The 21,369-nt window shown below is 40.6% G+C and overlaps 1 protein-coding gene across 1 annotated transcript in view; it reads left to right on the top strand.

Moving 5' to 3' along the window:
- Positions 1-21,369, top strand: part of LAMA1 (laminin subunit alpha 1) — a 156,899-nt gene that overhangs the window by 14,557 nt on the left and 120,973 nt on the right. The window contains exons 2-3 of the mRNA XM_036009299.1: positions 16,591-16,761; positions 17,361-17,473. Coding sequence (XP_035865192.1) covers positions 16,591-16,761; positions 17,361-17,473 — 284 coding nt within the window. The remainder of the gene's footprint in view (positions 1-16,590; positions 16,762-17,360; positions 17,474-21,369) is intronic.

The raw sequence follows: 21,369 nt of genomic DNA, 5'->3' as shown, positions 1-21,369 counted from the left end.
CAATGTTGAATATTTCTGTCTATGAATGAGAAACATCTCTTCATTCATATTGTCTACTTTCTTTCAGAAATGTTTTGGAGTTTTCAGCATGTTGGTCTTCAATTTCTTCTGTTAAATTTTCTTTTAAGTATTTTATTCTTTCTGGGCAAAAAAGCCAGGGAAGTATGACAAGCGGATCTAGCCCTTCTCTGGGAGCCCTGTTTCCACAGTCTCCCTGTGAAGGCTGCGGGCCAGCGGTCAGTGGCTTGCTCTTGCTGGGCTCTCAACATCAAGAGCTTTACTCATTCATTTTCTGCTGAGTTTGTGACTTTTATGTCAACATTGCTGGGCACGTGTTTCACTCTCTGCCCCAAATCAAGTCAGCTTTTGAGGTCTAGCCATGCAGCTCAGTTGCTTAGAGCATCATCCCAATACATCAAGGTTGCAGGTTTGATCCCCAATCAGGGCACACACAAGAATCAACCAATGACGGATATGTAAATAAGTAGAACAAGAAATTCATGTCTCTCTCCCTACCCCCCTCTCTAAAATTAATAAATAAAAAAGTCAATTTTGGGGTCTCTGGTTGAGAAGTTGCTGGCTTCGTGCTCTCCCTGCCCTGGTAATCCCTGCTGACGAGCTGGTTGAGTGTGGGACAGCCCCAGGAGGAAGACTGATCTCTTTTACTGGTGTAGATTGAAACCCTGGCAGCTTTCCATACAGAAAAGTTTCCCAATTGTTCTTAGTCTTCACTTAATTTCAGAGTCTTGAAATGGTTGTTTTTGAGAACTTTGTCCAGTTATGTAATTGTTATTTGGGGGAAGGGTTTGCGACCTCTTTACTCTGCTATTGCCAAGAAGTCCCTCTGAAATATTTTAATTTATATAAAGATCTTGACGACCATGAATTTCTCTAATGAGAGTCGACTTCTCTTATTTCTCATACCATTAACAACCCACCAGTTTTACTAATAACCCATTTCTGGTATTCCCTGTGCTAACTAATAAGTGCTGGTGTTGACAGAGACACTATTGTGGGCGCCCCCGTAACACAGGCAGCCTTCCTGATCAGAACACCACCTGACAACCCCTGGAAAGGGTGTCACCGATTTCAATGCCAGCTGCTTTTGGGTAGTTTCACATAGGTAACACAAACACACACATACACGGGTGTGCACATACATGTGATGATGCAACAGTCTTCATGTTGAAGTATCTTATTTCCATATACTCTACTAGTTACCGTTTATGTTTAAATGGATGTTCACCTTGAATCAAAGCTCAGCTTATATCTGCAGTCTGAGTACTAGTCAGCACATTGCAGTGAAGAACTCTGGGATTTGCAGTCCCTGCTTCTAAAAAAGTGCTGTGTTGGCAGTTTGGGAACATAGACCCTGAAGTTGAAGGGACTGACATCCTCTTGTATGCAGATTAGGCCCTTAAAGTTGCTGACTCCTGCAGGGTGAAAGCCTGAGTCTGGAGGAGACAGCAGGGAGAGGTCCGTGCTGAGGTGCTAACTGGGAAGGCAGAACCGAGGGTCACGAAAGTATGGAAGGTGTGACTCAGAACCAAAACTGAAAAACCTTTGTTCAATAGCATGTCAGGTAAAGATTTGCAGTTGGCTTAAAACGGGAAACCTGCATGTGAACCGTAGTGCAGTGTGTAGTAAAGGCTGGCCATTTTGTTTGTAGCGGTTTGTTGTCAAAGCAGATTGTTACAGAAGATGTATATAAGTGTGGTTTATTTGAGAGTAATCTATTATCGTGGTCCGGCCTGGGTTCCAACTCCTTCTTTACTAATGTGTGGAAATAAAGTACATCTCTGTCTATATTATCATAATGAAAACATATTATAGGTAGGAACTTAAGAATAAAAGGAATATAATACTAAATAAATTATTTTAATGAGAGACAGAAAGAGTGCCTGAAGGGCACCGCTGTTGTGGTAAGCCGTGTGTCCTTGACCTTCCTCACCCCCCTCAAGCTGTTTTTTTTTTTTTCATCAGAGTGGGGAGACAGCCCACCTTCTATGAATGGCCCTGCTTTTGTCCTCAGAGGTCCTCTTTAAAAGTATTTCCTCTCCATCTGCCACCCTTTTCTGGAAACTCTTATGCAAGGTCCTAAGGCAGCCAGGAAACAGATGTCCTGCTCTCCTCTCTGACCCACCTCTCCCAACCTGTGCAAAGCCCTCCCTGCAGGCCCTCTGTGAATAGACACCTGGAGGCCACCTACTTTGCTGCCACATCAGACTGGTCAGAATACCAGTAACCAGCAGGACTTGGGCTCAAAGGGGTAGCCTTTTGTCAGAAATTAGTGCTATGTAAATACACTCCTTTGACATTATATTAATACCACTTCATATGTTCAAAAGCATATTTTCAATATGAATGGCAGCATCACTTGAGTGGAACAGGGCTGAAAAATCAACCCACTGGTTTGTTTTAATAGATTTCCCCCTTGGATGCCCAGTCCACCTTGTTCATACGTGGTATCTTTAGTGTTGGAGCCCGTGAAGGTTTTTTCCTCTTTACAGTAAGTCAGAAATCTTCATCTTAACTGAAGCACCGCACTCCCTCTAAAAATAGCTGCCAAAGGTCTGCAGGAATTGAATGCAGGTTGGAAGGTCTGGAGTTCTGGTTAAATAGTGACAGAAAACTGCTGGAGGAAGCATGATCTCACTAATCAGTCTGATGATCTTTGTGCCAAGGTTTGGCTGAACTGGCCAGCTCCACAGTGTTTGAACTGGAAAAAACCCAAGGGATCATTTCATCTTTCGAGCTCAAAGCAGCCACCCCAGAAAGATGCTTGGCCACGAAGCATCTCAGCCGCCCCCAGATCTGCAGAATCAGAATCTGCATTTTAATGAGCTCTCCAGGTGATTTGTATATATGAAGTTTGAGGACCACTGCTCTAATTCTCAACTTCCTCTCTGCAAGCTTGAGCACCGAATGACAGTCAAATATTGTGTGCATAGTAAAGTCACAGTTATTAAATTTGTGATGGCTAAGGGTCATCTTCCTTCTAAATAGCATAACATTATTGATTCAACCTGAGATCATGTTAACATTTTTCACTAACACTGTTCTCATATTGTGTATGTCTGTCACCAGGAACTGCAACATCTTTTGCACCTTTGCCAAGAGTACTCCGTGCTAGTGGGGATTTTGCAGGGGAAGTAGAAAGTCCTGTGTTTATCCTTATTAAGCTTGTGCTAGTTTTACTTTGGCCACTGTTGAGATTCCACTAACTTCACAACCCCGTGTGTTTATTTAGTTCCCACATTTGATGTCTTTTTATATCATTATCTAAATTAGGATTAATAATATTACAGAAGGTAGAGCTGGGCACATGGGACGAGAAACTCAGTGTCAGCCCTGAACCCAATACATGTCATGTTGCTTCTCTCGTTTTTGGAGATGCCTTTTTTGGGAAGTATGCTTCTTTCCACTTTCCCCATGAGAATGCATATGTTTGGTGAATGAGCCACCTTCTGCTTTCTAAGGAAATCAGTTCAGGTGGAGACCTCCAGGACAACTAGCAGAGACCGACAAGTTGTGTGACAGAGGGCAAACCTGGGAGTCGATAGCATGATAGAGGCCAGAGGAAGGTAGTGTTTAAGAAAGAGAGAAAGGTTATTTTTGACAAAAGCTACTGTGAGGTCAAGTAAACTGAAGGTAAACTGCATGTTGGGTTTGGCCAAATGGAAATTAATGGAGACTTTGAAAAGGGCATTTTTCATGATTTAAAGGAACAGAATTCCAGCCGACGTTGAGTAAAGAGCAAATGTGAGTCAAGGAACTGGACACAGTGAATACAATACTTACCCATGTCCTTGATATAACATCTTTAAAGAAACAGGAAAACTACCACGTTAAATGTATGTATCTATTAAGAGGCAAGTGAATTTCAGAAAAAAATCAAGGGTACTGGAACTGACAAAACACTGTTATTTGTTTATTTCAATGAGAATGATATCAATATAATTTAAGTATGTACTTTTGATTGGAGTGTTTAGTTGGTGGTCTCTAATGTGAAAGATACCATAAATGATTTCTTTGTTTGGAAAATGTCTCTAGCTGTGGAATGGAATGAAAGGAGCTGTAACGGGTGGATCCAGCCCCCTTGGGGTCACAGTGCTGGTGTTCAGTTAGAGGGGTGATGCCATCTCAGTTGTCAAATGATCTCATCAGAGCTGCGTGGACCCTTGTGAGGACAGTCCTCACTTGACTCTACCACTGGCCACTTCCAGGGCCAGTAACATAATTTGGAGAGATAGTGCAAAACGAAAATGTGTGGCCCCTTGTTTAAATTTAAAACATTTCGAGACGGTTTTGCCTGAGCATTAAACCAAGGGTGACTTTACTGGTCACACACCCGTGAAGCAGCCCTGGGCACATTCCTGAATGGGGAGGCCAGAGTTTTAAAAAATAAGCTAGTGGAATCTATACAACAGAGCACAGAGGTGCAGAAGAAAGGGGAAGAAATAACTGAGATCTGATGGAGTTGTAGGAAAGTTGATCATTTTCAGAAGTGTTTGGGCTGATAAGAAAATGTTGAATTAATTGATGTGTTTGGGTATTTAAAAGTGGTGTAAACAGCACAGCCCTGACCTGGTTGTTCGGTTGGTTGGAGTGTCGTCTCATACACCAAAAGTGATGTATTCAGTGCAGGTCAGGGGACATACCTAGGATGCAGATTCGATCCCCAGTCAGGGCGAGTATGGGAGGCAATGGATAGATGTCTCTCTCTCTCTCCCCCCCTTTTCCTCTTTCTCTCTCTCCAAAAATCAATAATAAAAATATCCTAGGTTGAAGATTTAAAACATTGTATAAACAGTACAAACAGTATAAGTAATAAAATATCATGAACCTTTATTCTAGTTCAATAGGACTGGTAATATTCAGTTTAAAGACTGTCCTTGCTTTTCGACTTTCCTTTAAGTGGAGCAGTGGAGTTCACTCCTGTGAGGGTTTGGAAGGAGTGAGGAGGGGCACTGCCTTTCCAAGGTGATGGGAAGGATATAAAATTTAAACACAGATGTGAATTTGGAGGTGCTTTTGTGGTTTGTCTGTGTGCAGTTATGATTTTGATCAGTCATTGTTGCCCTTTAATAACAATTTAAATTTTTTTTGAAACTAAAGAGAAAACACTTCTTGATGAATGAATTGTATTTTTCTATGCTGAAATAAAAACTGCGGTAGCATGGAATACAAGTATTAAACAAGTCTTTGTGGGAGGAATGGGTGAACCCTGATAAAGCGCTACTTTCTACAAACAATATTTGCGCCTTGCTTGCTCATTGGTTTATCTTAACAGTGAAAACCTCTGTTTTCATCAAGGACACCTTGAGCCCACTGCTATGGAAATGGAACTCGAGCAAAATCCTGCTAAGGCCTTTCACTCACCACCCCCTTTGGTTTCTCTGAGATTAATCTTCTCTTCGTTTTCCCATGTGAGAAGAAAAGTCAACTGTGTTAAAGGCCAAATGCTCAGGAATTTGGATTTGACTTTTTCCTCACTGTGTGGGGGCCTTCCTTTCTCTCCCTCTCCCCCCACCCCTTTCCCTCACTGTGCTGGAGAGGGCCTTGGAATCTCTAGAAAGCTTTTCTTTTACTAACAACCATCCATGATTGAATTGGTTTAGTCCAAAAACTGGGTATTTGCTTTTAAGAAGGGGTGGGAGGGGGTGTGAGAGGGCAGCCATTCCCCAGTTAGTGCTTCCACCACGCTGGGAGGGCTCCACATCTACGGGAGACTCAGGTCGCCCTTGTTTAAAACCCTCCCAAGTGCTAGATTTTTCTTTATTTGAGAAATAAAATAACTACCTGGTACCATTGGGAGAATTCTCACTGGAGATGTGAGCCCTGTTTGTTTCATAGTAAACAAGCAAACCTTCTATGTCTTTCGAAACTACCTTTGATGTGTTATTATTTAAACACTCTAAGAATACTGGTATTCGATACACAAAACAAGCTCATTTAGTAAGGATTTAAATGATTTTTAATTTAATATGAGCAACGTGAAAGGGTCTCTTTAAATGGTGTACTCCCGTTGTGACAAAGAATTTGGCTCAGGTTTGTCGCGGGAAGTAGCGGAGGAGGAAGGAGATGCTGTTCGCAAGGAGTCGCTGTCAATGGCTGGTCAGTCAGAAGTCAAAGTGAACCGCAGGCGTTCCGGGGTCCGGGAACCCAGAGGTCGGCCCGACGTTGTGGGTTCTTGGCTTTGTGCAAGAAACAATTCCAAGCCGAGCCAGCATAGAGTTTAAAGCGAAAGAGTTTATTAGTGAAGCAGTGAGACAGAGAGCCGGCTCCTCCACAGACAGAGCAGCCTCTCGTGGGATTTACGTTTTTATTGAAGCCAGTCAATGGAAGAGGAAGGCAATCGATAAGGGGAAGGAATACTCAGGATCTCTCTGGGAGAGGGGCGAAGATTTCCCAGAAGAGTGGAGTCGGCCACTTTGTGTCCGTGCACGGGCTTCCCGTTCCCGTGACGGTGACGGTGACGGTGCCGTTTAGTGTGCTAATGCATTAGTGTGCCTGTGCAGAGGCAAGGGGCACCCTGGTGAAGTTAGTCTCCATGCGGAACCAGCTGGTCTTCTGCAGGCTCCAAGCCATAAATCTGCTGGGGTTCACCTTACTGTCTCCTTTTCAGTCCCTGTAGCCATTATTGGCTACAACCATCTCACCACAGACCCTGTCTCAAAAGTAGGAAAACAGTTTCATCTATGCTTATATTTTAAATACACTTACTTCATAATATACAGGTACATTTGTGTTGTTTTCTGGGAAAGAAAAGTTTGAGACAAATTTTGCTACAGCTTGCTAATGGACTCCCAAACATATTTTAGGGGTTAGGGATGTGCTACTATAAGTAATTTCAGTCTAAACTTTCCTTTGCCTTTACCCCTTTCTCTTTTTATATGTGCTCACCACCCTCAGCATTTATAGGAGATATTCAGGCAACCTGGGTGATATTGTGGACTCATTTTTTCATTTAGTTCTGCTGAGCTGGGGGCAGCTGCTGCTCCAGGCCCACCCTGTCAGGTCACCTCAGACCACACCTGAGCAAGATATTGACTCTTGGCTTGGCCCGAGCTCCTCTCAATCACCTTCACAATCTACCTGCACCCAAAGGCCAGGAGCCTCCTGGAACTAGGTTCCTGGAAGGAAGAGGTGGGGAAAGGAAACTAAAAGTCACCTGTACCGTTAGCTCCTCACTCATTACACCTTAACCTTCCCTGCCAGTGTTCTTGATCTTTTGGTGCCCTTTGGCCAAGCTCACAAACTTATTCTCAGCATGATTTTAGGTGCAGAAAAGTATATTACAAAGAAATCCAAATATTTTAAAATGGAGTGCTACCTCTGCAGGCTAGCTCCTTGTCATTTTTGAGGTTACCTCTTCAAAAGTTACCTCCTCAGAGATGCCTTCACCTGTCAGCTTGCAGAACAATGAAAGGAGACTGAACCCTGGCTGGTGGGTCTTTCAGCATCATCCTGTAACTGAAAGGTTGTGGGTTTGAATCCTGGTCAGCACATGCCTGAAAGGTTGCCAGTTTGATCCCCAGCCCAGGTGTGTATGATCCATGGTCTGGGCACATATGAGATGCAACCAATCAACGTTCCTCTTTCTCCCTTTCTCTCTTTAAAATCAATGAAAAAATGTCCTCAGGTAAGGGAGGAAAAGATTGTGATTTACAAGTGTGCATTTAACTTACAGGGATTCAACTACATGCACAGTGTTGCCAAGGCATCTACAGAAAGAGTAATACGAGAGAAAAAACGAAGAGGGAGGGAGGTTGGGCAGTGTGGCAAGTGTGAGCAGAGCAGAGCTGGCAGTCCAGCCTTCTGTGCCATGGAGTGGGCATGAGATGAGCCTCGGGTCTGTGTTTCCTTGATGCCTCTCTCACGATGCACATCAGTTAGCTGAGTGCATTTCTTCTGATTAAAGGCAGGCACTTGTCTTACTCGGTGACTCTTAAATGCAAACGAACTACTTCATCCAAAATTTAATCGGAGAAACAGAGACTCAAATATATGAAATGTAACCATAAGAGTTGAATTATATTTGAGGAAATTTGTGTTAGTGATCTCCACTGGTAATATGAAAATGATAATAGCAATTATTTTTTGAGCCCTTAAGATAGTGTACTAGGTCTTTTACTTACATAATTTCATTTAATGATCACAAAAAATCCCCCCTAGGCACTATGCTTCCCACTACGTAAGTAAGGAGACTGACAGGTAAAGCCTCCTAGCTGGAAAGTGGTAGACCTAGGATTCAAACTGGGGGCAGTCTGACTCAAAAAGCCATTGTTTTTACCTCTTACCCAATACCACCTTTCAAAGGCACTAGTGATTCTAATAAAATTCATATAAAATACCTGTTTCAAATGGACATTTCTACTTTAAGCCTGGACACATATAAGTTAGATATTAAACATGCCATATTAAATAGAACTGTTAATGTTTTAAAATAATGCCATGACACACACACTGATGTTGGAAAACAAGATTCAAATTCTTAAGATCTTACTGCTTTTATTCAGTGATTCATGAATCAGGCAGCATCCAGTCCAATGGAAAGGTGCTCAGAGGAACTGGGCAAAATGAGAGACTTTTATAGGCAAAAGGGAGCAAGAACCACGAAGTTATACTGGGCGAAAAGGTTGGTTATTGCCAGGTTTCTTTGCTTACAGAGGATGGCAAGGGTCCCTGCAGATGACCTAACTCGTGCTGATCAGGCCATTCCTGAGTGACTGGCTTAAGATTCCACTTCTGGAGGAGCCAGAAACTGTATTGTTTTGGTTTGGTGATGTGGGGTTTTGCATGAGCAACTCCATTTTGAGCCTGTTGTCTTGTTTTTAACACTGAGGAGTAAGCAAGAGTCAAGAAAGGGCCATCCATTGCAGTCAGCGTAGAGGGGAAGCAGAGCAGCGCCTGAGAGTCCTCTGGTTTAGAATTAAGGTCGTATGAAACATCAGTTGTTTCTCTTCTGCTCCTCTTCAGGTGGCTGTTCTAAAGAATGACTTCCACGTAAGCACTTCCACATAATGCCACTTTGTATTTCTATTTAGTTATTTTATCCAAGAAGATGAAAGAGTTACCAAATTAACTCTTTTTGCCATTCTGTACATTCATTAAATGAAGAAAGGCTATTCTTATTTCTCAAATAGTGAGAGTGAGAATGGTGAGCAAGTTTATCTGATAATCTATTAAAGTAAAATTCTAGAATCATAGTATCTGAGGAAAACTGGACTCATAGAGGTGCTCATTTTTTTTTAATATATTTTATTGATTATGCTATTACAGTTGTCCCATTTCCCCCTTCACTCCCCTCCCCCCTGTGCCCCCTCTCCCACCCACCTTCCCCCCCTTTAGTCCATGTCCATATGTAATACTTATAAGTTCTTTAGCTTCTACATTTCCCGTACTATTCTTGCCCTCCCCCGATCTATTTTCAACCTACATTCTATGCTACTTATTCTCTATACCTTTTCCCCCTCTCTCCTCCTCCCACCCCTACTGCTAGCCCCCCCTTGTGCCCTCTATTTCTGTGGTTCTGTTCCTATTCTAGTTGTTTACTTAGTTTCTTTTGGTTTTGCTTTAGGTGTGGTTGTTAATAATTGTGAGTTTGCTGTCCTTTTACTATACATGTCTTTTCTTTATCTTCTTTTCTTAGATAAGTCCCTTTAGCATTTCATAAAGTAAGGGCTTGGTGATGATGAACTCCTTTAATTTGACCTTATCTGAAAAGCACTTTATCTTTTCTTCCATTCTAAATGAGAGCTTTGCTGGATAGAGCAATCTGGGATGTAGGTCCTTGTCTTTCATGACTTGGAATATTTCTTTCCAGCCCCTTCTTGCCTGTAAGGTCTCTTTTGAGAAATCAGCTGACAGTCTGATGGGAACTCCTTTGTAGGTGACTGTCCCCTTATCTCTTGCTGCTTCTAGGATTCTCTCCTTCGTTTTTACCTTGGCTAATGTAATTATGATGTGCCTTGGTGTGTTTCTTCTTGGGTCCAACTTCTTTGGGGCTCTCTGTGCTCCTTGGATTTCTTGGAAGACTGTTCCCTTTGCCAGTTTGGGGAAGTTCTCCTTTATTATTTATTCAAATAACTTTTCCACTTGCTGGGCTTCCCCTTCTGGTACCCCTATAATTCGGATGTTGGAACGTTTAAAGGTGTCCTCGATGGTCTTAAGCTTTTCTTCGATTTTTTGAATTCTTATTTCATCATGCTCTCCTGCTTGGTTGATTCTATCTTCCTTCTGGTCCACTGTGTTGTTTTGAGATTCAGATTCCTTCCTTTCACAATTGGCTCTTCTCCGTGTGTCTTCCTGCATCCCTTTTATGGTAATCTGCATTTTTTCATGTAATTTGGATCCAAAATCCACCAGTTCTGTGAGCTTCCTGATCACCAGTGTTTTGAACTGTGCATCTGATAGATTGGCTATTTCTTGGTCACTCAAAAGGATGAATCCTGGGGGTCTGATCTGTTCTGCTGGACACATCTTACGTCTTTCCCCGTCTCTCCTATTATTTTACTTATTTATTTATTTTTTCTCCGGTCTGGTCCCTCTTGTTACGGTGGGGGGCGGAGCCTTAGGTGTTCACCGGTGCTGGGCGCCCCAGTCGCTAGCTTGTGACGTTATATGTGGGGGCAGGGGCGGGAGCGGGGACTGGAGGGATCAATGGCGACCCTTCCGTTCTCCTGGAGTCAGACACTTCCCTGGGCTTCTGGGCTGTGAGCTCTGCCCTGATCCCCAGTCGCTGCCCCACTGATTCCCCCAGCCACCGCTTGCGTACTCAGGGATCACCGCTACACCGCTGCGCTCGCTCCTGCGTCCCGGATTGCTGTCGCGCCGATTCTGCGCCAAATTTCCCCCGACCTCCGCGCGCCTGCGACCCGCACCAGCCCCACGCCTGCTCGCTTGGCTCGTAGTCCCCTACCAGTCTGGATGTGCGGGTCTACTTCAACTTCTAGGCTGTCCGTCTTCCTTTTAGATAAATCCTCTGACAGTTCTGATATTATGACTGCAAATCATTGTTGTAAATTGTTGCTCTGTTCTTGGTTGTGCGAGGTACGGTGCGCCCACCTATTCCTCCATCTTGCCGGAAGCCCTGGTCGAGGTGCTCATTTAATTATGGAGGAACTAGAGGCTCTGAGAGATGGACTTGTCTAGATACACTGTTGGTCAGTGGTGGGACCAGGATGACAGTCTAGATTTAGGCCCCTGGTTCTGTGCACTTGCTGGTAATCCGGGACTGTGAGAGAACATTTCTCCATTCATTTACCCATTTTCTTCATTCAGGCCCCAACATGGGGCATTCACATGGGCCAGATGCTGACCTAGAACAAACAGGACATGATTCTGCCCTGAAGGAACTCACCTGTTAATCAGGAGTTGTTTTTATTTTTTGAAGAAGGCTAGTGAGAGGAGAAGAATTGGTGGGAGGCTGGTCCCCAAATTAATGATCTCTATAAATGGTGAGTGCAGTGAGAGGACATGCTGATTTAAAGCAGGACAGAAGGAGAACATTTATATTAGCCTGGAGTTCAGGAAAGACCTGGGCTTAGCTTGAAGGATGGTCAGGCAATGAATGGCTATATGAAAGGTGCAAAGGGAAGGAAATTGAAATTGATTTGAAAAGCAATGAGGAGCCATTTAAGGATTTTAGACTTGCTCTTGTCTGAGCACATGCCCTCATATTTCTGCTTGAGTTATGTCTAAGTTTCTTATTCTAGATTCTCTCCTCTAACCTATTTTTAAATATTGCTGCATTTTAAATATTATACTTATCAGAATCTGTGAGTAGATGTCTCTCTTTCCCTCCTGATTGTGAGAGCCTTCAGGGCAGAATAGCCCAGTTTCTTCATCTTGGTGTCCTGGGGAGGTGCCTGGCATAGTGCTTTGCAAATAAGAGGTTCTCGTTACAAATGTATTAAACTTAGTCAAACTTTCTTACCTGCTTTTTATGACTTATATGGCTATGTTAGTAAATATGAATTCATACATCCTCCTAAAATTCATGTCATTAGAATACCTTGCATATTATTAGAATACTTTAAAATTATGTTATTAGAATACTTGGATAGTATATCCTGGAATATTATTAAATGCTTCTAGGAGCCCTGGCCGATGTGGTTTAGTGGGTTGGGCATTGTCCAGCAAACCAAAGTGTTGCCGGTTCCATTCTAGGTCAGGCACATGCCTGGGTTGCAGGCCAGTCCACAGTTGAGGGTGTGCAAGAAGCAGCCGATTGATGTTTCTCTCTAACATTGATGTTTCTCTCCCTCTCTTTCTCTCTCTCTCCCTTCCTCTCTCTTTAAAAATAAATCAATAACTGACCTCTTCAATAAATAAATAAATACTTCTATTTACTAAATAAATAAATAAATAATGCCACCTGTAGCTGTTTGAGGTGCTGTTTTTACTGTTCAATCAGGTGACTACCCTGTTTCAAAGGGCGCAGGAGACAGGACAGTTTATTTCTGATTCCGGTCTTCTCTAATCACTTTACAGATGGTGGGTGAGTCTGGGAGAGTGGAAGTTGTGTATATGGAGAAAAATAAAGAATTTGAATGTTTTTAAACAATCACAAAGTTCTCAGTTCAGAAACTTTAAATTCTTGTTTCTTCTTTTCAAATTTCCCTATGGATTGAAAAAGTAGGTTTGCTTTTTTTAAGAATAAAAATTCCTGACATCAGAAGCTAATTTTCTTATTCAGTCATAGAAAATATTCATAATCCTTAATTTCATGCTGAATAAAAATAACCTGTAATATTGGCACATACATATCCTTTAAGAATTGCAAATCATTTTTCCCCAGAATATCACAATGATTATGGATTAGGCGAATAACATTTTGTTGAAACTGTTTTCTTCCAAAATGGAAAAAACCTCGTTAGAAAAACTCTTGCGTCTCTGACACACAGATACACAGAGGCTCTGAGCCATGGCCCCGAGTTGTCTGAGAAATGTTGATGCAGAAGTTGCTGCTGCGCCCGCGCCTCCAGGCTGGTCAGCACTGCAGACTCTCTCTTCATCAGGTGGTGAAAATATGTTCTGCTGGGAAAACCCAGAAACCTCTAAACATGAATGACTCAGCTATCTGGAAGTCTCTCAGCTGAAAACTTTGGTAATTGTGTGTAGTAATGCTTTTGTCAGCATGATGGCAACTTTTCACCTAATAGTATTAAAGGAATTTCCAGCAGATTGATGTGGTCCTGAAATGCATTTAAGAAAACCAAATGTATTCAGGCTGTGAAGAGAGGATTAAAAAAAGCTACTGGTGAATGAGAAGGAATTTATTTCATGCTCGGTGGAGTTTGGCGTTATAAAGTCTTTAGCTACCAGTTAAATACAGGCATAGAAAAATGATTCCATTGTGTGACCTGAATGGGAAAAATGTACAAATTAGTATTATAGTAACACTAACTAAAGCAAATAATGTCTCTCAACAAAAATGTGTAGTATGATTTACTAAGCACACAGCTATGTAAGGGTAAAACTCTGCCATGTGGATCCTGCTACAGCCTCCGTTCTGCCTTTGATTTTACGTGGAAAATCGATCGTTTGTTCTCGGTAGGTTCTTGCTCCCAGTGCCCTTTCTCACCCTTTGGTTCCCCATCTTCCCTCCTACTTGAAGCTCATATAGTTTCCTTTTCATTGAAATATTTGGTTGTCTTTGAAATGATTCCACAACCTGAGGGACTTTTTAAAAAAATTCTTTTTAAAACATGTCTTCTTCAGTAGATATTTCTAACTTTCTTTGATCCCTAAGCAGATGTGGTCATGTGCAACAAGGAACAATAATTATTCTATAACCATGAAGAGTAAATGTAATAGATAAGGAATAATTAAGTTTTTATTCAAATACTAGTATATCTGAGAAGAAAGATGCACTGAGGTTTAGTGAAAGATAACTGGAATATATTTTTGAAATTAATTAAAGGTTTTTTCTACACAGCCATGCTAACAAAGTAATTTTCTTAAATTAAAAGTGTATTTAGAATTCCAGCAAGATGAGGAAATATGGAAATTCTTTAAAACCTTTCTAGTGCAAGAACGACTTGATACTGATTAGTACAATTAAGATATAATTCACCAAAATTATGTTAAGTTTACATTCCTAGTATCTGACCTCCTTTTCTCCGTGACTCAGAGCGTAGACTCCAGAGTACAGAGAGCACAGTGCCTCTGTGCCAGGATGCCCTGCCCCCAGCCGGCCCCCCCCCCCCCCCCCCAGTAACTCAAGGTCTCCAGGGTGGGAGGCAGGAAGTGGGGAGTTCTCTTGATGTGGAGCAACTGGAGGGGGAGAATAAAGGAAAGTGGCAACACTTGTTAACTGGGAAAGTGTTTGTTGATAGAGAAACGCATTGTTAAATCAGTTCCTGTGACCTTGGCTTCCTCACTCTGCTGGCCTGTGGGAAGGGAATGGAGAGAGCAGACCACACTGCAAATCTAAATGCACACGTGTGACATGGAGCCTGAAAATATCATTTAGCTATTTGGATAAAACACCGCAGTTTAAAATTGTATCACATTTTCAATTGTTAACTCATAGGATACATTTAAACCAGATAACTAGAATACTATGATCATAAAGAATGGAGAAAAATAGTATTTACCTCAGTATTAAACAGAATAAATATCAGCTCCTGCCATTTAAGTATCACTACCAAGAATTACATATTACTTTAACAAGTAAATCATTCCATAAAGTGTAAGTGTCTATTTACTGGTTGATAAAAATAATAATTTGAAGAACTGAATAATTAAACATAAACATTCCTGTTTCCTCATAAAACTTCTTTGATTAAAAAGGAAATCCTTTTGTCCTGGCTGGTGTAGGTCAGCAGACTGAGCATAGGCCTGCGAATCAAAGGGTTACTGGTTTGATTCCCAGTCAGGGCACATGCCTGGGTTGCAGGCCAGGTTCCCAGTAGGGGGTGTGTGAGAGGAAAAAAAAAACTTTTAAAGGAATGTAATAAAAATGAAAAACTGAGTTAAAAATGAAACTTTGAATATTTGACATATTAAACATAGTATATGATATGTCTGTTATGCTTCAAAATTAATAATGCTCTAATATACAAATATTCAATTACTATTTTCTATTGAGAGACTAAGGGCCTATTGACTTGAATGGGGTCATTCTACTATGAGAAAACTACTAATAGGTAGCTCTGTTTTATATGGAAAGCCTTTGAAAGACTACTTAAGTTATTTTTTAGATAGATAGATGCCTGGTTAGTTAAAAAAATCAAAATTGAAGACATGAATTCCTTCTATATTACTAAAATTATATTGTGTTTTTAAAATTTTTACTGGAAAAGAAATATTTCAGAAATAATATTGACTCTCTATTCTTTATAAAGAAAAGCTTATCTTCTGTGATCTTTGAAGATCAAGTTCTTGTAAATTAGAGAAACCCCACTTAGCTGAAACCCTGCCTCTCAACACTCTGCCTCATTTCACAGTGTCCTTCCGTGTAAAACGCCTCTTCAGAATCAGGTAAATCAGGTACACTGTACTTTGTGGATCTTTGTAGAATCTCTGCTACTACCCTCTTTTACCAAGATAAAGTCAAGTCTCTAAGGAACCTATTAGAGTTATTTTCCTTACAGTCACCCAAGAATTATTTTCTGAATAATTTGGACCAGCTTCTTAAAGATAAAATTCACTGGAGAGCAAAGAACTGTACAAAGGCAAAGATTAACACTGAATTGATGAGAATTTTGAAAATTGGATCTTTGGGTTCTCAAGTTTTATTCACCAAAGATAAAAGGCAGGAAAGAAAGAGGAGAGAGATGAAAATATCCTAGATAATGATAGAAAAGACTTTGTAAATACTAGCAGAGGCAACAGAAACAGTGGGTAGAAAATGGACGCCCTTCTTTTGAATGAAAGGCGTTTGAATTTCACTGGCATGTATGTGTATTGGATCATTTGACACTTTTCTTATAACCTGTTTTTCCAATATTCTATAATGAAGCATTTCAATCAGAAAAGTGGAAAGAATTGTACAGTCAACATCTACCTTCTTACTGAGATTCTACAATGGATGTTTTATGCTCTTTATTACCTGACTCTGCACCTATCTCTATCGATGCATCAATCCAGCTTACTTTCTGATGCATTTCAAAGTGGGCTGAAAGATAAAGTACACTCTCTCCTAAACTCTTCAGCATTTACATCAACATTTGTTGTAACTCTTTTTAATTGTTTGAGGTAAAATTCGAACATAGCAGAACACACTAATCTACCCAAATCTCACCCATTCTGTGATTTTTCACAACCTCATCCGCCTGTGCAGTCCAAACCTTTATCAAGATATAGAACATAATGTTACCCCAGAAAGTTCCCTTGCATCCCTTCACAGTCAGTCCCACCCTCTGCCATTACTGTGCAGCAGTTTTGTTCTCTTAGATGAGTTTTTCTTCTCCTAGAATTTCATATAAATGAAATCACTGTATAACTGCTCTTGTGTAGGACTTCCTGCACTCAGCACGTAGACTTACAATCTCTTCTTGATTCCCCTGCAAAGGGATGTGCAGTAATTTCCTTTGCACTTCAAGTGGCTGAGCTGATTTGGTGAATTTTTACTTTTAGGCCTGTTTCCCGCCATTCTCAATCTTGCCAGCAATGCTCACATCATCACCAATGCCACCTGTGGTGAGCAGGGGCCTGAGATGTTCTGCAAACTCGTGGAGCATGTGCCTGGTCGACCTGTGCGGAACCCCCAGTGCCGGGTCTGCGACAGCAGCAGTGCCAACCCCAAAGGCAAGTGTTGCTTCTTCTCTTTGGAAGTACCTGTGGGAATTTATACTTTTTGAGATGATGATGAAGACTTTTATTAGGAAACCATGAACAATGCAATGTGTTCACCTTCACTGCTATTCACTTCCACTAGCGTACAGTTTAGAAGTTAAAACAATTTAGACCAAAAGCTGAAAAGTACACGTTTTTAATTTATTTCCTTCCTTCCTTCTTTCCTTTGTTTCTTCTTTAATAATTTTTAAATTACAGTTGATATGCCATATTATATTAGTTTCAGCCACTATGGAAAACAGTATGGAGGCTTCTCAAAAATTTAAAAATATACCTATCATATGACCCAGAAATTCCACTTCTCATTGTTAATTGGAAGACATTCAAAACACTAATTTGAAGAGGTATATGCCTATGCTCATTGCAGCATTATTTGCAGTAGTTGTGATATGGAAGCAACCTAAGTGCCCATCAATAGACAAATGAATAAAGAAGATGTGGTACATACATACAACGGAATATTGCTTAGCCATAAAAAAGAATGAAGTCTCGCTATTTATGACAACGTGGATGGACCTAGAGGGTATTATGTTTCTATTTTCTTTTTACAGAACGCCATCCAATATCAAATGCAATAGATGGTACCAATAACTGGTGGCAAAGTCCCAGTATTCAAAATGGGAGAGAATATCACTGGGTCACAATCACTCTGGACTTAAGACAGGTAGGTAAGGCAAGAAGCACGGAAGAATTTTTGTGGGTTGCTGAGTTATAGTCTGATGAATTTGGGAAAGTCTGCCTTGCTTCTTACTATGTTTACATTCTGTTCTTATTGTGTTTCCCCCAGGTAAATTTAAGCAATATACAGAACTAGTGCATGGTAACATTGTTTGACACAATTCTGATTCTCAGAATTCTTTGAGAAAATGAGTGAAATTGTTCCCATGGGGTTTGATGTTCTTAGAAGCTGCGACAGCAGGCACCCTCATTTGTTCAGGATCCTGTGTCAGGCTGCGCACTGATGTCAACAGACACATTGGGAGTGGTGTGGATGTACAAAATTTATGCATTTTCTGCCTTTCAAACGTATTATCTTGCTACTGTCACTGCACAAAGTTATTTCAGCAAATAAGGCTTAGAAACAAAGGGGATAGAGCATGCCTCACCCTTGTCCTGCTGTCTGTGAGGGTTGCTAGTAAAGTGGAGTTGTCCAGTACTGCTGTGACCAGGTCTTCAGCTTGAGCTGGGAAAGGCAAGGCATAATTAGCTCAGGCCACACTGCATCCTTTTGATTTGCTTCAAGACTACATAGTAGAATGGAGAAAAATATGGTATGGGCCTTGTTTGCCCCCAAATTCCTAGGATTGAGAAAAAAAATCTGAGTGGAAGGGATGAAAAAGAAAGACAGCAGCTATTATCACAATTTCTAATTTGAGTTCTCAAGAAATACTATTGTATAATGTCCCTACTTATTTTCATTCAATTTCTTTGTGTTAGAACTCTTCAACATCATGTGAAATATCAGTTGAGACTAATAGTTGAAACATGCACTGTAGCATTGAAATAGGAATTTTGGAGATTTAATGACAAATTATTATAATTCTTTGAATAAATGATAGTTTTATAATGTGCAAGATTTTAAGGAGAAGACAATACTGTATACATTCATGTGCAAGGAACTTCTGATCTCTTATAATAACAGTAAACAAGGTTGAACAACCAATGTGTATGGCTCAGGAGACATTTTCCCAAGTTTAGGTTCATAGTATTATGTAAGTAAAATATCACTCCTGATGATTTTCAGCCATATGTCCTGAATTAACATGTTGTACCTTAATATTTTCAAACCCACCTAAGAAAAATGGAGAAGAACTTCCCTTTTCCCCTGAACTTTGTTCTTATTTCAGTAGGAAGGATGCTTCTACAGGAGCTTTTGATTTTCCTATCACCTTTTCTTTCTATTTTTTTTTTAATATTTTATTTATTTATTTTTAGAGAGGGAAGGGAGGGATAAAGAGAGAGAGAGAAACATCAATGTGCGGTTGCTGGGGCCGTGGCCTGCAACTCAGGCATGTGCCCTCACTGGGAATCGAACCTGTGATGCTTTAGTTCACAGCCTGAGTTCAACCCACTGAGCTATGCCAGCCAGGGCTACCTTTTCAATTTATTTTCTTTTTTTAAGGGAACAGGTATAACCATTTTCAACATTAGAAATGTAATATTATATGATAATATAATATAAATGTAATATATATATAATGTATATGAATGTATGTTATACAGCTGGATGTTACTTTGTTAAACAGCTAGAAGAGGAACAGAATCTCAGAAATGGAGATCACATGGAGGGTTATCAGTGGGGAGGGGAACGGGGAGAAATGGCAGAGTAGAGGCACTGAGTAAAGAGCTGCAGTGTCAGTCAATGCTTTTTCTTCGCGTTCCCCCCTCTTTTTTGTTTACCGCCTGATTAAAAGCTGACAATCAACAAACTTTTCAACTTCTTTGTTTCACTCCTGTAAAAATGTGAAATTAAGCATAGATTTCTAAAGTAAAATTAGACCAACCTGAGTATAATTGCAGATGTAACAACTTCATGTTGTAAATGTGTTCATATACCTTAATAAGTGTGTATGTATGATCCTGAGGTTTTATGACCAAATTAGTCACTTTCATTCTGTGTTGGCAAATGCTGAAGACATTGATTCTATAGTTCAACTGATCATGCTGCTCAAATTATGGCATTTTTTAGCCTCTGTGTGTAATGTTTGGCTACCTGACAGATAAATTGAAGAAAATACAAAAAAGTGGTGTTATCAGAAAGTCAATAAAAATTGTGTAGTTTGTAATAAGGTTTAACTGCAGAGTGTTTGCTTTAGTAACATATTACAAGAGGAATGATTAGATTTCTTTACTTTTTCAAAATAGTGCCTGCTATTCATTTCTTACATTGATTCACAAGATTTTAGAATTAACACTGCTAGATATTTAGTGATACTTACATTTATAGAAATGTATAAGCATTGAAAGAGTGTTATTTTTGTTTTAAGAAAAATGAAGCTGAGGAGTCTCTTTAACAACCATAAAACTAACACCCACGTGGAGACACGTGGGTGGTCTCCAATGATAGACTATTCCTTGTGCTCACTTCGGCAGCAGGTAGGCTATAATAAACTACTCCTCATGTCAGATGACTTAAGAGCATTTTCTTTAGCATAACAGTAACACCACTAAAGTGAGGCAGGGAACTTCTGTGACAACTTAAGATTTTAAAGACATTTTCTGATAGAGAGAGCATGCACATCTGATGGATCTTGGATTGTATGATTGTTAGCATTTTTTTAGGCCCTGATAATTACATTACTATGTATACCTAAGGTAAAGTTTCTCAATATAAAACCCCGAGGTTTTCCAATTTGAAACACAGTACTTTAAAAGTTAATTTACTGGGCAGATGACAAGATGTTCAACGTATTTGATCATTAGGGAAATGAAAGTCAAAACCACAATGAGATACCACTTTGCACTTATTAACACACCTATTATAAAAAAATAAAAACAAAATAAGGGATGGTGAGGATATGGAGAAGTTGCAGCCCTCGTGCATTGCTGGTGGGAACTATGCAGTACTGTGGTGATTCCTTAAAAAGGAAAACATAGAATATCAAGTTCTAGATGTATTCTCAAAGAAATGGAAAGTGGGTATTCAAAGAGATATGTGCACATGCAAGTGTATAACAGCGCGATTCACAGTAGCCAAAAGGTGGAAGCAATCCAGGTGTCCAACAGTGAATGGATACATGAAACAGGGGATATGCACAGGATGGAATATTATTCTGCCTTAAAAAGGAAGCAAATTCTAATACATGCACCACATAGATGAGTCTTGAAAGTATGCTAAGTGAAATAAGCCAGACACGATGACGAATTCTGTATTAACTCCACTTATATGAAGTACTGGAATAGTCTTATCCATAGAGACAGACATAGGAATGGTGGTTGCCACGGACTGAGGGGAGAAGGAATAGGGGTTATTTTTCATGGGTTCAGAGTTTCAGTTTGGGAAGATGAAAAACCTATGGTTGTCAGTGATGGTGATGGTTGCATGACAATGTGAATTACTCAATGCCACTGAACTGTGCACTTAAAAATGGCTAAAGTAGTGATTTTTGTGTTATGTATAGTTTACCACAACTTTTCAAAGTTAATATACTGTGAAATGCATGCTGTTATTTATCAGCCAGGATCCAATGAGGAAAACAGAAACCACTCCAGGTATTTAAAGGGGCATTTCTAGTATGAGGAAATGCTTCAACAGTGTTGGAGAAGAGGAAAGGAGTACGAAGGGGGCTCAGAGATAGAAAATTCTGAGGCGGAACTTAGGGAGATGATTGGGGTTATTTGCCCCTAGAAGCTTGGAGTCCCACCTCTGAGCTGTGAAGAGGAGGCTCATTTGGGGAGGGTGGGGAGGCTGGAGACTGCAGTCAAATGCTGTAGCCTGAGTGAAGGGCATCCACAAGAACAGCAGGTACCCAGGAAGGAGTAATCCCTCCTCCAGCCTTTCAACTCCCTGCTAGCACCTCCCCTCAGAGCCCCACAAAACAAGGGTAGACTTACAGTCGT

Source organism: Phyllostomus discolor, chromosome 9, assembly GCF_004126475.2.
Source record: "Phyllostomus discolor isolate MPI-MPIP mPhyDis1 chromosome 9, mPhyDis1.pri.v3, whole genome shotgun sequence".
In the NCBI taxonomy this organism is placed as follows: Eukaryota; Metazoa; Chordata; class Mammalia; order Chiroptera; family Phyllostomidae; genus Phyllostomus; species Phyllostomus discolor.
The sequence above is the reverse complement of the archived record's forward strand: the minus strand, read 5'-3'. Positions and strand labels throughout refer to the sequence as shown.